At 41.4% G+C, this 17,049-nt stretch overlaps 1 protein-coding gene across 6 annotated transcripts in view; it reads right to left on the bottom strand.

Annotated features, from left to right (window-relative positions):
* The window catches only part of cep112 (centrosomal protein 112), a 169,401-nt gene that overhangs the window by 112,718 nt on the left and 39,634 nt on the right, over positions 1-17,049 (bottom strand). For all 6 annotated transcript variants that reach the window (XM_082532002.1, XM_082532005.1, XM_082532003.1 and 3 more), the window contains 6 exons: positions 16,767-16,910; positions 9,686-9,840; positions 9,268-9,397; positions 9,064-9,156; positions 8,875-8,934; positions 7,585-7,664 (listed from right to left, as the gene is read on the bottom strand). In XM_082532002.1, coding sequence (XP_082388128.1) covers positions 7,585-7,664; positions 8,875-8,934; positions 9,064-9,156; positions 9,268-9,397; positions 9,686-9,840; positions 16,767-16,910 — 662 coding nt within the window. The remainder of the gene's footprint in view (positions 1-7,584; positions 7,665-8,874; positions 8,935-9,063; positions 9,157-9,267; positions 9,398-9,685; positions 9,841-16,766; positions 16,911-17,049) is intronic.

Genomic DNA, 17,049 nt, shown 5'->3' with positions numbered 1-17,049 from the left:
GCTAACTTCAAGTATGTGACAGATTGAAACATATTATGCTCTTAAGCTGAGGAGAGCAGGTGAACGCTTGGCCTCTTCGGGGAATCTCGGGAGCATAACTGTGTGTGTGTGTGTGTGTGTGTGTGTGTGTGTGTGTGCACGTGTGAACGTGTGTGGTCACTACAGCGGTAGACAGCGTGTCACCATCAATAACAGAGCAACGAGGGTGAGATGAGAGGACAGCGAAAAAGGAGTCAAGGAGGCCTGGCAGAGAGAAATGGAGAGGGAAAGGGAAGGAGAGGGGTGCCAGCGCCAGGGCGGCCTGTTGGCTTTAAATGGATCTCTGGTCAGAAAAGTGGAAGGAGAGGAGGCTCAAATTAAAGATGTGCCTTCGCTAAAGAGGAAGTCCTCTTATCCCTCAATCCTTAAACAGCTGTTTAAAGGGGAGGAAGAGAGGGCGGCAAAGAGAGAAGAGTGTTTGTGTACTAGAGAGGGTGAAGGAGCTTCCGCCATCCAGCCGCCTGGCAGACAGGAGGGGTGCGGGGATGCCGGCATATTCCGGACTCCTCTGACCACACGGTGCCACGTGCCGCCTGTGTGAGTGCGCGAGCACATGGCGGATACACAATGAAGTTACTGTATATAGGCTCACGCATGCAGTTGACACAAAAGCACCCGCTGACGTCTGTGCACAAAGACGAAACTCTTAATTGCTTATGCAAATATTCTTTTCATGTAAGCAAGAGCATTTAAGAATTGTATGGGCTGTGATGTGGGTGGAGCAGCACATGGAAAAGACTGACAAACAGACCAGAATGCACGCTTACATATGGATGCCGCTGGTCTCTAGCATAAAAAGCCAGAGAGTCAGTGTGAGTGTGTGTTTGTGTGTGTGTGTGAGAGAGAGAGCCAAGTGCATGTGAGTGCCTCCACATCTGCGTCTGTGAGCTCATCCAAACGGAATGATAACGAATCCACAGACACATCAAAGGGGCTCGGAGAAAAAAAGCGAGAGCACATAAAAAGAGAGAAAATGCAAAACTGAAATATTCAGCGCCCTCTGAAGAAAAAATAAAACAGGCTTGGTTTTCATCTGCATCCCCAGAGAAAGAGAAAGGGAGAGAGAGTGGCAAAAAAAAGAAGAAGACAGAAACAGACACAGAATAAGAGACAGACCACAAATAAGTGAACACAAAAGAGAGATAGCACAAGGGCAAGAAAATATTAAAGGCAGAAAGGGTAGAAAAGAGGGAATAGAAAACAGAGCATCGTCGAGCTGGATGGCTTTAAAGCCAACCTACAGTTCTGGCCTTGTTTATGAGCAGCATTTCACTTTAATAAATTAAACAAAAAAACAGCCACAAACGTAAAGAGCACAGCCCTCCGCCTACAGTGGCATCTACACATGTAGTCGTCCGCGTGCCTGCAGGGAACAGCTGCCTCGGTAGCATCTTTAAAGACATGACTGTTGACCTTTATTTTTTTAATTTAAGCCCCAACCTTCTAGCAGTTTGCCAAACCCCAAAGATTTTGTGGCAAAACGATGAATCAAAGATGCAACAACTAAGTTGAATAATCAAAAGAACAACAAGCGGTTGCTCAAAGGCAACCGCTTTCCAGTTTTTCTCAGTCAAGCTGAATATGAATTTGTGGAGCAAAAATAAGACACATCAATTGGCCAGTGGAGATGCTACATTTTGAATATATTTCAGTATTTTCTGATATATCTTAGACCAGATCAGTCACAGAAATACTCGACAATGCAATAACTAAGTAGCTGATTTCCACATCTCGGAGAAGTTGCAAAGGGAATCGCTTTGGAGTGCTTTGCTCGAGAACTAGAAGGATATGACATCTGACATGATGACATTTCAAACTTTGCTGTGAAGTTTATGCTCTCGCATAATCCCCGGAGAAGAAGAAGAAAAACGACTTTACCTCACACTAGTTAGTGAGTCGTACCTCAAAAACACCTAAACACCAATAAGGAGAGAGAATAATGAATCTGGTGCAACACACACTGGCAGTAGCAGTATGTAGGTGGATAAACATGGTGGGTGGGACGGAGCAAAAAGACAAAGAACAATATATGTTTGTCATTGTTCAAACCAGCTCTGGAGCTCGCTCAGTTCCAAGGCGTTAAAGAAAAAGTTGTTCCCTCCAAACAACTTGTCGCTTTAGTGTAGCGCAGACACGCCGAGGGAAGGCTGTTATTTGTGCTCTCTATACATCCGATTCAAACTACAGCAATAAAAAACTAAATGGAGCAATTTTTTAATAAAAGTTTGAGATAAATCTAGGAAAATGTTGTTCTAAGTTGGTTTTCCTGTCTCTGCTGTTGGCTTAAAATGCTATTTGGCTTTACAAATTATGCAGACTACAATGGAAACATGCTAAATCAACTAGGCACAAGTCCCTAAAGTGAGACTACTGTATTTACATATCCCAAACATAATGCAGTGGAAGATGAAGTTGAGTGAAACAATGAAAGCCCTGAAGACAATCCGTGCAGTCTGAACCATCAGCTCTAAGCGAGCCTGCTGGTCTAAATTCAGACTCTCAGCGCAGATTTGGAAGAAAACCAGCTTCGCGTAGAAATGCCAAGCTTGGTTTCGAGTGACGACCGTGAAAGCAGAGAAAACCAATTAAAAATCATTAAAGCAGGATATTAAAATGTAAGACCATTAAGTGATGGGGTGATTAAATATGACAAATAACAGCTGAATAACAAATAACCAGAATTACTGCTCATTTTTATTCATTATCTACTTTACTAATTCAGTATTCAGAAATAGGAGGAAATACTGGTTAGACTGACTCAGTTATATCCTTGCAGTGCTATCTGATCATTACAAGCTTGAATAATAAACATACAAATAAGTATTCATTTAAAAAAATCTATCAAAATCTATTTAAAGGACAGAATATTCATTTTGTCAAATCTGTGGTATTGAACTGATTCTTAACCCATTCCCAACTCCCCCTTTCAAAGTAGTTATCATGGGAGTCAATATTGAGCCCCACTGAAGCTTCTCAATATTCAGGATCCATACCTCCACCTGCTCCTCCTGCACCTGAACATTAACCGTGCTGCTGGATGGCCCCTGCTTGGCTACCTCTGGTCCCTCTCAGGACCCCATCCCTATTTCCCTCCATCCCTCCTGTCATGGGAGAGGAATGCTGAGAAAGATAAGACCACTTCAAAGACACACCCAGTTGTAGAAAAAGTGTGCGCACACACACACTAGCATGAAAGAAGGCATTGGATGAATTCTTTATCTTTAAGAGTAGAAGGACATGCATGAGGGACCCTATCTCATGCATGCATATGGGTATGCACAAGGTGAACAATGACACGCAGCCAGAAGGAAACACACGTTGCCAAGAGCTGATTAGAGAATAAACAGTGAAAAAAGGCGACGTTTCCCCCCCCCCGAAAAAGAAGAAAAAAAAAATCAACATTAGTAGGGAAGCGACAAACTTTAAACTAGAGATGGATTGTTAAATAAATCAAAGACTGAAACATCATATTAATGATGCCGCGTGTGAAACTGGATAGCCGCTCACAGTCAAGTGCTACTTCAGCCACTCCAAAGTGTAAATAATCAGAGAGACAAAACCAAAGTTTGCACCACGCCTTAGTAAAGATGTGGTTTTGTTTAACGCAGCTGGGATACAAGTTCTAGGAAGGGCGGCATGAAAAATAAAACGATGCCTGCGTCTCAGAGAGAAAAGAAACGCCATAATCTACAACCTTTTTCTTTTTCTCTACTCTAAAAATTTGAGTGGTTTTCTATTTTCCCCAAATTGTGATTTGGAGGTCGTTGCTGCAAAGCAGGCAAGCTGTTCCCCAGATGAGCTCCCTCCTCTCTTTACTACCCCATCCACAACCACCACTATCTGTGGTGTATCTCTCCATCTCCATGCTAATGCCCTGTAATGATCTGAGGCACGTTGGGATGAAAAAAAAGGAGAGAAACTTGTTCCCAGCGCAGCTTTGTAGTGCTTTCTGTTGTTGTTGCCATAGTAACACAGACCAGGAACTCAAACTGACACAGCAATGCTTATTTGCATGACAGGACAAGAAGATCATATTCTTCTTAGACTTTGAATGGGTATCACTTACTTATGCTACATATGAATAATCAGATCCATTAAAAATGCACAACCAGCAGTCGCATCAACTTATTAAGAAAAAAATATAAATTTGTGGATTTTTTAAATATTTTTTTTTATATAGGCAAAGACTGTTAATAATAAATCTATGTTCACATAGTCTGCATGGATCATTGTGCATGCATTATACAGATGCATGTATCGCAGAGTATCTGAAGGAGGAGGTTTCTTGAGCAGTTCTATTTGTTTAATTTTATCATTCATCCTCCAATCTTCACACACACACACACACACACACACACACACACACACACACACACACACACACACACACACACACACACACACACACACACACACCTGCGTGCGGTCTTGCTTTGACTTTGAAGTTCTGCTGGATCGCCTTTAAAGGCCGTCAGTGTTGCCACGGCAGCAGGCAGGTAGCAGACATCAGGCTGCTCAGTGTGTTCGAGAAAGTGTGTGCGTGTGTATGCAGCCTGAGTATTTAATTAGCTAAGAGCCCAACGGGCCACTTGCCGTTTTCAGTGTTTAAACGAGGGAATGACTGGCTCGTTACTGATACTAACAACAAGGATAATTTATGCACAAACGGATCCGTCTGCTGTGTTTAAGGACGTTCTCTGTAGCTGGGCTGACAATGACAAGCAAACAATAAGAAAACACAACCATCAGTGTTCCCTTATGATATTTACACCGATATTTACTAAATGCTACAAAAATGTGTTTTTTTGTTGCATCATGGTGACTGAAAGAAAGGAAGAGGAGTAACAACCATACAATCTTTTCCTCAAACAGCCACAGTGTTATTGTTAGTGTTTGTCTAAGACCACTTTGACCATAGAAGAAGAACCCTGGAAGACCTTTGGGTTTCTATTATGCTACAACAAACAGCTAAAACCCACTCGGGGTGAGTGATGGCACTGTGACGAGCTTGGGCCATGTATAGCTGGAACTGGAGCTACAGTTGCTGAATAGGCCGAGCCGGCGCTCTGTTTAATTGTGCAGAACATGATCTAGTCTTGCCACAGAAACTATAATCTGCTTGTGGCCAAGTAATATGGCCCTGTATGGGATTAATTACCCAGTGGAATGTACTGACTGGCTCGCTGGTTGGTTTGCTGATTGTCTGCAGTCTGCTGAAGTCGAGCATTTCAACATATGCAGCTCTGGATAGAAGAGAGTGTTGAAGCTAAAGGAGTTAGTGTTGGATGTGGCATTTAGAGTAGATTACATGTTATTTTTTATCCATTCCTTTAATAATATTTTCCTCTATAGTAGGCATTCTGAAACATTGTAGCTACAAGTTTAATTAACAACACTATTTAGGTGTGGCTACATTCCATTTAGGTAAAGCTGTTTCATTGCCCTGCATTTGTGCACTACAATAACTTCTTGAACCACGCAATGTACGTGAGCAATCATTATTGGAAACAGTTAAATCTGCACTTTCAACGCTCAACACAACTGCCTCGAAGCAGGAGCTGCAGCAGTATATCATGCTGAAAACATAGTCAATGTGTTTGCAAAGCGTTGTGTATTTAACAATCAGACAGGCCCAAAGAAACACTGACATTCCTCCCCTTCAGACATCCTTCGCCACCATTCGATTGCGTGTCCTTAAAAGTTGTCACAGCAGTTGTCTGAATGTGTTGCAGACACATTAATGAAATGCACATGCTTAAGACTCCATATGTCTTTGAGCTTCTTTGTGCAGCTCACTGAAAACTTGATTGTTGTGGACCACGGGGCTCCACAATCTTTGTATATGTGCCTTAGACCAAACATACCAACAACATAGCATTATTAATGTTATTAATACTTCTCATCTTATCCTTCATTGAATCCTCATCCTTGCTGGATGTCGTCACTTAGTCAAAATGTTTGACACTTTTCCACAGATGCTGGAGAATATGGCTCATCTTGGACATCTTTTTAATACTGATCGCCTTTCATACTCCATACATACTTCTTTTTTCTTTTTTTTTTTAAACTTGAGCCACAGTGAGTTTTACTTTTTACTTTTCTTTCTTAACCACTTTTAATCCAGAGGAAGCACTTAATCCAATGCCTATTTTGTGTCTGCACTAATTTTTTGAACATTTCTAAAGAGATATTAGTGACTGAGGACCAGTCTGGATGGCAGAAAGGGTTGAAGGCGCACATACGCATAGGTCTTCCTTCTGGCGACAAAGATGGAGAGAACTAAACAATCCAAAAGTGTATTTACCCTTCACTAGAGTGACACTGACAATGTTCAGTAATCGTATGAGTATGTCTGAGTGAAGCAATCATGTATATAAATGACAGAATATGGTTACTTTAACAGATTTCACAATTGAGCAATGATGGGTATCTCACTGACTTAAAAAGAGCATATTTATTGTTAAATACTGTGTTACAGGCCACCCTCACTTACTCCTGTGGGAAATATATGGCTTTTTAGTTTATTCAAAACAGCTGTATGCTGCATCTGGAAACAGGACTGATGAGAATCATGAGACTGAATTGAAACAAATTGCTGAATGATGGTAGTAAGCTGAGTGGAGGCTGAGGAAAAGTGAATTAAACAAGAACTGTTGGTGGATTCACCGCACGTCATTACTTTGCCATTTTATCAATTGTTGATATCAAATATTGATCAGTGTAGCGTTCATGTTTTTTAATTTTCTTGACTCAATGTGCATCACCCCATAACACTTTTTAATATTAACCAATACCCAGGCTGTTTCTCGTCCATTAAATATCAGCCGTATGATTGTGTCAAAGTCGACAGTTTTGTTTATCAGCTTTCATTACTATAGAGACTACTCGGTTTATACAATAGGATTAGATTTGCCAGTTTTCATCAAGTCATCGCAAACACCAGTCACATGTGAAGCTCTGAGACTTTCAAGGCTCTCAACTCAGTACTAGTTTCAGTTATGAGAAGAGATCAAAGAGAGCGCGCAAGGGTTGACTTGTTAAAGCCAAACTCCGCCTTAAAACAGAATTCATACACGCTGTTTTTATGATCAAAGACTCAAAGTCAGTAGACATAAACAACTCCTTTTAATAAAGTCTGAAGCCACAAAATCGAGGCCCAAATCTGTGATATTAATGACTCTTAAAAAAAAAAAAAAATCATGCTTGCTAACATTAGACATGTTGGAAACTTTGCTGCCGGTTTCAGTATAGATAGTGATAATGCACCGTGACTCTCCATGTACCTGCCACAACGGCAATGTGACAACGTCAGAATATGACTGGGTTGGTTCTGTATTGTGTTTGTGCCTGAAAATCTGCCTGATCGTCCTTTTACTCCTCATTCTGTTGGATTTTGGAAAGACATCTGATGCTGAAATGCTGATGAAGTATCTTAAACAGACTAAATAATTATCAATGGAGTCTAAAGCATAGACCCAGGATGTAATTACCCATGAAACGTCTTTAATTCAACACAACTCTCTGTTTAGCCTTTTCCCATCATACCTGAGTGCTTCTTCCAGTTTGGCTATCTTCCTTTTAGCCTCTGCCTTTTCCTTCTCTGCCTCAGTTTGAAGTGCCAAAACCTTAGACAGATAGAGAGGGAGAGAGAGAGGAAGAGGGAGCGAGGATGAGAGTATAGGAGGAACAGAGAGAGAGGTGCGAGTGAGTGCAAAAGCAGACACCATCAAACATCACTCAAGGAAACTCTTCTGCCTGTGACCTTGTGCATCTGGTCTCATCTCTTCTATCACCCCATCAAAAGTAGCTGAGCCCATCCCGCCTGCCTTAGAGGGCCTCTCAATCTGAATCTATGGCAGCCATATGGGACCTTCTCATGTCCAGATACCATACCACAGTCTCCTTCTTGTGTATCCTTTAGCACTCCTCGGGAGCGGAGCGAGGAATCTTTCCAGAGTAAACAAAAAGGAAAATGAACAACGGACTTGTCTGTCTTTCATTCCCCCGTCACCTCGTGAAGCAAACAAAGAAGAGGAAAAGGTAGGGGAAAAAAAATACAGGTGGATTACGAGGGCAAAGAAAGAAATACACACACACACACACACACACACACACACACACACACACACACACACACACACACACACACACACACACACACACACACACACACACACATCAAAAGCAATCCACTGAGGGAAGCTTAATTTAAATCCTCCTTGACCCCAAATAAAGAACACACATGCCTGCTAAGTTTTTGCAGGTGTATCACTCACAGGCAGCCAGATGTGTATGCCAGCCTGCCACCAAGATGTGGCACTTTGAAGATGACCCAGCTGCAGTGTGGAGCTTAAACCTGATCTTTACCTATGAAGTCTGGCCTGGCCTAGTCTGGTCCAGCTCAGATCATTAACAATAGCCTTTGTACTTTATGCTTTATGGCTGCTCTATGGCTTTAAAAGGGGTCTCTCAAAGGAGAGGGGGTAATCAAGCACAGGCCTGGGTACAGAGACAGTGCATACTTCAGACAGACACCCCCCCCCCCCAAAAAAAATGTTTATTTCAATTTGCTTCTAACTTGTTTCTTATTTTTACAACTTAATAATTCTTGATCTAAATTACCAACTTACCATCCTGCCTTCCTTTGCGCCAGCCTAACATCTACCTGTTAACTGAGGCTTTTAGGATTTTACAAGAGCAGAGAACCATGAGGAACATGCGGCTCCAAGCTTTGATCTCCACTAATCACTTTGTTCAGGGGTGGTTTTGATATAATGACAGGAGGTTACTGAGCTTGGCAGATGGATTTTTCCTTATGGAACAGGAACACACTACCTTTTTCTCACAGCTGATCAGCAGTTCATCTTTTTCCTGCTGAAACTTCATCTCTTGATCCTGAAAGGAAGCAGAGTCGAATCAATAGGTCAGCGAGAGCTGCTAATGACAAGCACTTTTAAAGCTCGTATTGTTGCAGTGACGAAACAGAGGTTTAAAATGAGCGTCGCCACCCGAATCATATCATACCCTGACTTGTTGGTGTCTTCGATGTTCACTGTCCTCGAGCTGCTGTTTGATCTGAGCCACAGTTTTCTCTAAATCTGCCATCACCTCAGACGCCTGCAATAGAGAGTGGAGAGATTTGCTAAAAGTTGTGTGTTATTAATCAGTCAGCAGCAAAATTTAGCAGGCCGAGGGAGATACGTGTGAGTGTGTTGTGGTAATGTGAACCTTAGCAGCGGAGAGAGCATGCTCATGGTGCAAGTGGCTCAAGTCGGTCTCGTACTTGACTTGGAGCTTCTGCGTGGCCTGCTCATGCTGCTCGCTCAGCTCCTCCTTCTCCTTCTGCAGGATCATAATCCTGTGAAAAGCTAACAGCTTGACTCAGACTTCACGAAAGAGTTTCACACATACAGATCCGTTTCTATTCATACACCATTTTTACTGTCCATCCGCTGCACACTAGCAATAGATTACATAAAGCTTTCTTAAGATGTGAAGAAGACATTTAAATTAAAAAGCACATGGCAGTAAAACCTAGTCATGAAAAGCTGGTTAGTGTTGAAAAGCTTTCAATATTAGCACTAGCTACTCTTCTCCTCTTTATCTTTCAATCCACCCCTATACCACACGCCAAACAGGTTCATACCGTCTGTTGGCCTCCTGGAGTTCAGTGCTGATAGATGCAATGTGGATCTCCAGCTCAGCCTTCTCCTGTGTCACTTTCTGACGCAGCGTGTTGCCCTTCTCCCCTTCTGCTGACTGCTGTTTCACCCGGAGCTCGAGCTCTCTCATCGTTTGCTCCTGGACACACAAGTTGTTACGAAATCAAACAGCTTGAACCGCCAAGGGCGTCAGCACGGGAAAATGAGCATAAGTCAGAGGATCGCATGCTCCACAGAAATCAGGTCACTGATATGAACGTATCGAAGCTAACATGTGGCTAACGGTGCAGCTGAATGATCCTCTCACTTCACTCATTGACAATAAATGATAATTACTCCAAAAATGTGTAATACTATTACATGCTAATAAAATTTGTAGCTGAAAATCCTTCCCTGCTCCACATGGCAAACTTTTAGAAGACCCCTTTGTAAGAGAAAAGACGAGATAAACTTTACTGTCATGTAAGCATACGAAGACTCAAGTTAAAAACAAACAAAAAAAACAACTCAGATGCACATGTTTCTAGTCAGCTGTTGTTCCTCTGTTACATTCTGGCTACTGTTTAAACTTATTACCCAAATTGAGACATAAGAATAAACTCATAGTGATACCAGCTGAAAATGTAAAAGTTAATGAATGCTTCCATAATAGCAAACTGCACAGGCCGCATTTTCTTTCTACAATTCCAGTAACAGACAATAATCAGTTGTTAGATGGGTCAGTGTGTGAAAATTGCCTGATATTACTGGCAATTTCAAAGTCTAGCCACATCTCTTAAATTACTGACATTTAACGCTGGTGGCAGTAAAGTGCTGGTACATCAACATAGGGCATCATAAAAAGCCTATAACTTCATCGATTTAAATATCTGAACATGGTGATCCTGCATCAGATCAAATGACTCCAGCATACACAATGACAGCGTTGAGGTATTTCAGTCTCTTTTCCACTGTCAAAAACTTGATCAAGATTCAGACTTTCAGAAGACAATGATCAAAGTCCAGCCTAAACAGACAGCTTCTTCCTACACTGTTTTGATTAAAAAGAACTTCCCTTCCCTGCCTACTGTCCATCAACATGCACATATGTGTCTTCGTGTGTGTGTATGTACACATGACAGCGTGGAATGCAGTGTAGGCGGGCCGATAAAGGCGATGACGGGGCGCTGATTAAAGACGGAGCGTGCTAGTTGATCTAGATGATGACAGAAGATTGCGATGACTGAAGGTGGAGTGACGGGAATGGCGGGGAATGGTGCGTTTGAAAAGAGTATGCGAGCTGCGCCCGGCAAGGCTGCTGAGAGAGACCTTTGTCTTTGTGTTAGCAGTGTAGGCCGTTAAGAAAAGGAACAAGGAGTCTGTGTTGTGCTGGGACGCATGCTGACACTTAGCTTTCTGGCAGGAGATGAGAAGACACGTCTCCATACTGAAGCCTGACTCGGCACACCTGGACCCTCAGTGGGGCCAAAATATGTCCCCTAATTAGGTGTTTTAGAAGGAGAATGACTTTGTGTGAAGTGCAGACTAAACTAGATTATGAGCTACGCTCCTCTTCGAAGATTTTGAAATGATTAAGCCTTTGAAGAGGGGGGGAAAACAAAACAAAACATGTAAGCTGTGACAAAAAAAGTCATAAAAAGTGATGGACGACCTTTCACAATATTTGTATCTGAACTACAGCCAGCAACTGGAAGGCAGCCTGTATCATCGCTCGTCTCCTGAGGCCACGCATATTGTGCTTCAAATTCTAATAATAGAATTTGGTTAGACTTACAAAAGTCCTCATAAAAACATCACTATAATACATATATAGAATAAGCAAACACTATTAAAGGAAGAGGATAGAGTAAGGGGGAAATAGTAAGCTTGAGGAATAAGTGTCCAGCAAATGTTTTTTTAAAAGGTTTAGTGCCATCTTCAGAAACCAGTTATTCTGTATTTGTCTAAAACAGTGTTACTAATTATATCCTATATATAGGAAAAGCCCATTCAATCAGTGGAATATCAGCAGTGGAGACAATGTGGCACTGCTACAAATGCATCTCTATCTTTACTTGGTTTGGACGTGCACGGACTACTGTTAAAAGCTTGGCTGGTGCAGATAGCAGCTTGTCTTTATTTTCAAACACCTACTCAGTCACTTCTACCTGTTCTGCCCTGCGCAGAGATAAGAGCCAAAAACAACATCCGAAGTATCTTTTTGTGATACTTCTGTTGGAGAGAAACTCCACAAGGCAGCGGTGGGCAGATGAACAGTCTTTATTTCATTTGTTATTAAGCTGCATCCAGTCTGCTGTATTTGAAGGGAATGAATCATCGACTTGAGGTTGTCCTGGATTGCTTGTGTTGCGTGTGATGTGAGCAAACTTTTCATATTGTGTCCTGGATATAAACTTAGGATCTACATCTCTTCGGCACAGTGGTGCAGTGGTTTCCAAACACATTAATGTTAGGTTAACTGGTGCCAGGCAGTCAGCCTAGGGCCCATAAAAGGATCTCTGGCTCTCAGGCCAATTTCATGAAGCCTGCTTCTGATTGTTTGGTGTGGCAGTGTTCACCCTGTTCGTCTTTGTACAAAGGTAGCAGATACCGGTCCTCCTGATAGATTAAGGAACTTCTATGACCCTGTCCAGCTACCCTAGAGTAACTGTCTTTCTCCTGGAATTGCCTCCATGCCGGGGAGACATAGAACTTCCTGGCAATGGCACATGTGTGCCGTAACAAGCACAGGCCTAGGTACAGAAGATTGAAAGATGTTGGACTACCACTGTAACCTCCGTATGGTCCAAGCATTGTCTACCTCTAGTATTGGTGGCTGGTGCTCAGGAGGTAGAGCAGGTCATCTACTAACTGGAAGGTTGGTGGTTCGATCTCTGGCTGCTACAGTCTGCATGCCAAAGTATCCGAGATATGCTCTTGGGGTTCACCAAGAGCGTTCACTGGCATCGTGGACTCAATTTGGACCATTGTCTTTGATTGTTCGATAGAAAGCACAGGTAGGAAAAGCATAGGAAAAAGTGCTTGTATAAATGTGTGACTGATGCATGTTGTATAAAGTGCTGTGAGCACTACAGTTGAGTAGAAAAGTGCTATATAAGAATCAGTCCATTTACCAGCAGTGACACCCACAACAGCCAAATGCACAACTAGTGCATGGTGATCCTGCATCAGATCAAAAAGTGTTACTCTGATTTCTTCGAGCAGTGTATTTAGTAGAGGAGTAGCACTGACCACAAACAACTACAATGTGATTTGCTGCACAAAAGCACATGTTCAGCATTACTGGAGCTCACTTCTATTTAATGAGGAGTATGGACTGAAAGGAAGATTCATCTGGATATTGAAAGACTCAAGAAAGTCAACATGGGGCAAAATGAGGCAACTCCAGCTCTAAAGGATCAAGCACAGAGACAGCAATCGCTGACAAAAAGGTGCTGTACCAACTCACCTGAGATAAAGACTACCTTCAACACATATCCTCAGCGTGTGTTTGTGAATAGCCCAACACTACAGGAGGACAGCAGCTGTTACAGTGACAAGGGGCCTTTCCCCCCAATTTCTTGGACCTTGTCTGGCCTTAATTTTTTTTTTTTTTTTTTTAAATGGGGGGGGGGGGGGGGTAAATCAACCATGAACCATTCAGTATTTGCAGCCTCTTAAATGTGGCCCTGTTGACAGACTAAGGCCAGAGGCAGCGTGTGTGTATGGCAACACATGAACACTGATACTGATAGAAACTGTATTTATGAAACACGTGCATTCAACTGGCCTCTGGTGTTGATGGTCCCAGCTAATGAAATGTGCATAGTCCCACTTAAACCAAAGTCCTTTCATAAGACTTCAAAGAAAGTGCAGCTTTGGGAGGTGTGTACGCATGTGTGCACGCACATCTTCAAGCACAATCATGGCAATGGGTAAGATTTAATACATACTTGGATCAAAGACCTTTTTAAAGATGACAGGCACAAGATATGAGAGTCATTCTTGGCCAGAGGTTAGAGAATGTCTCCTTTCATTTCAGCCACTGAGTGTTGTGGGTCCCTTTTTTCCCCCCTGATTAGCCATGCGACAGATGTATACATTTAGAACTAACTGAGGAAAGACTTTTTAGCAGAAGTAAATCTAGTCGCAGAGAATCCTGTTTGTTCCAGTGAAAGGTGGTGCTGAGCATAGAAAATAATCTGCCTACACTAAGCGTTTGAACACTTGCATCCCCTGCTGCTCTTTAGGATGAATCTCTGAAAGCTGCTCACACTATCTTAAGTATAAGTCGTGATCACAGACAGATGGAACAAACATGTGCATACAAAAATAAATAATAAAAAAAGTAAGGGAAAACACGACAAGTCAGGTAGTTAAAGTCGATTTACACAAACACTCACTGTGTAACTGATGGACACAAAAATGTGACTAAGTTAACCCAGAATAAAATACTAAATATGTTGTGTTTTATATGCTCATCATGTGAGTTTTACACTACTGTGCAAGTCTTGAGCCACTCCTCCTTTCTTCGCATTTTGCTTCCAAGAAGCCTGCTTGCATGCCCAAACCCATGGCCACACTCTAAAGTCGGTAACTTTTGTGTATTTTCATTTCTTCATTTGAACACAATAACACACTTTAGTTTCCAATAAGTTTATTGATTGGTTTGGAAAGTTTTTATATTTGATTAGATATTTGAGTTTAGGGTTCAGTGGTTTTGATGTTCTTCTTTGGTATTTAGTTTATTAACAAACTAGCCTGTACTGCATGGTTTTTGTGGTTTATGATTGTGTTTTGTTTAGTTACCCCTCGTGTGTCATAGTGATGTGATCAGCCATCATATATACCCTTGTGTGTCATTTCCTGTTTAGGTCAGTTATGTTTGTTTGGGCAGTTGTTTGGTTTGTTAAGTTTGCAGTTCTTTGCCTGAGTTAATTTTTGTTTCTTTGACCTCTTTTATGAGCTCAACATTTATTACTTTTGTAAATATAATTTTTAGGGTTAAATAAATGGAAACCCTATTTTTCTAATAATTCCTAGGACTCCTCCTACCCAACTCAGCCCATCACACTGGCCTTTTAAAGTATTTCTTTGGCATCTGATGCTTATTTTCAGTGCAGTCGCCATTCCTGACCCATTTTTGGAGGAATGTTTTTTTTCTGGTTCTTAAAGTCACTTAACACTGACCTACAAATCATTAAAGTATTAAAAAAAAAAGCACCTAACTCAATGGATGATCCAGTGTCGCGTCTACACATAACTGACAACTTAGCAAAAGAACAACAGTATCTTTAGGTCCTTTATTTACTTGCTGCCAGTCACACCATTTGTTTCCATTTCTTTAGTTAGTGGGAAAAAAAGAGGAAACTGGACAAGCAGTGGACAAAAGAAGTGTCAGGCCTTAAAAACTGTCCAAAGCAGGTGAACGGTATCTGAAAGTCATGTCAGCCAAGACCTGACAAAGGACCTGAGAGATGTATCTGACCCTTCATCTTATCTATCTACTGTTAACTGAACCTTCATCAGAAGTGGTCTCTGTGAAAGGGTGGCTGACAAAAAGCTATTCTGAAGGAAGGGAGACAGACAGAAATGGCTGAGATTTGCCAAATTCCAGAAAAGTGTCTGAAAATCAGTAGTAACAGGTCTTGTGGAGTGATGAAGCCATAAAAATAAAAATAAAAAATAAATAAAAATCAGTTATAAGTATGTATGGACAAGGTCAGGAGAGAGGTTTTCACAGCCATATGTAAAACATGGTGTAGATTCTGTATTTCAGCCCTAGTGTTGGGGATCTTGTCAAATCTGATGTAAATATGAATCAAGAAAAGTACAGTCAGATTTTGATCCATCATACAATATTATATGATTGGCAACAACTTCCTTTTTTTTGTTATGACAGTGACACCAAATACACTGCCAATGCAGTAAAGGGATATCTAAATTGAAAAACACTGAGCTTTCTCCAGAGCCTGGACCTCAACATTATTGAAGCAGTGTGCAATCATCTTGACAGAGAACAAAAAAGGCAGCCAACATGCGAAAAAGAGCTTTGACTGTCCTTCAAGAAGCCTGGAGAACTATTCCTGAAGACAACTTAAAGAAATGACAGGAAAGCTGCTTTAGATAGTTCAGGCTGTGGTGAAGAACACAGGTGCTCATCCCAAATATTGTCTTTCAGTCTTGTTAGAATTGTACAAGCTCTGTTTTTGTCCTATATACCGTATATTCATTTATGTTTGCACGTTACAATACATATTTGTGGCTCAAAACCTTTGCACAACACTGCATCTGTAAATCCACGGGACCACTGGTTAAGTGGGAGTCTTCCAGCACATCTGCTACTTTGGTATGTGCAGCAACACAAGGTCCAACATAAATCAGGGTGTGGAGATTAATAATTCAATGTCAGAAAATCACATCATTGGTCTCAGCAGACACAACACACAGCAGCTGCAACAAAAAACACCAACAGACTGAGTGCTAACACAACATTTCAAAGAAGCTGCTCCAGAAAATTATTTTTTGTCTGAAAGTGTGCAGAGCAATTGATCCTCAACACCTCAAATCTACAGCCAGAGGCAGATGGTGTTGTTTTTCCTTTCATTTAACTTGTAAAAAGATGACTTAAATAAATAAATAAAATGATGATGAAGTCGTCTATATCAATCTGAGCTACTGTAGCATCTTACGCATCTCATGTCAACAGTGTTATAAAATGTGACACATGCATTTCAGGAATAAAACATGAAATGGTTGCTTAACTATAAAAGTAGAAAGAAGATACGAGGCAGTGTCGCACACTTGACTGATGAGCTGCTGTGATCAGACATCCAAGCATGTGTAGTATTGAACTGGGTGTCATTGCATACAGTTTAATAAGAGTAACACAGCAACTATGGGTGAGTAACACCCACGTGTTTCATCAACATACTGTTTGTGCACATAGTACACAGATTAACAGAAAGCCAGAAAAAAAAAACAGCTAACAATATTAGTAAGATTAATCTTTGCTGCTGTATTAATGCAGTAAAGCTGACACATACACACACATCCAGACTCACACATGCCTGTTTCTGTACTCACAGTTGCTTGTGACTGTGCATTATAGTCAGACTCCATCTTAGCCAGTCGGATGTTGGTGTCCTCCAGCAGTTCCTGGATATTCTGTGTGTGTTTCTTCTGCAATTCAAACTTCTCCTGCTCCATCTCTGTCACGGCAGCATGCAGCTGCAAGGGCATGAAACATCTACATGTCAGTCACAGATGTTCCTCGCCGCGATTCCAGTCATTGATGACTGATCAATCGTTTCTCTTTTAATTTTTAAAAGTATAAAAACACTTTTCAGCAATCAGAGACCCCATAATA

The sequence above is a fragment of the Aulonocara stuartgranti genome (genome assembly GCF_965226115.1).
Source record: "Aulonocara stuartgranti genome assembly, chromosome: 4".
NCBI lineage: Eukaryota > Metazoa > Chordata > Actinopteri > Cichliformes > Cichlidae > Aulonocara > Aulonocara stuartgranti.
This window is presented reverse-complemented; position numbering and strand designations above follow the sequence as displayed.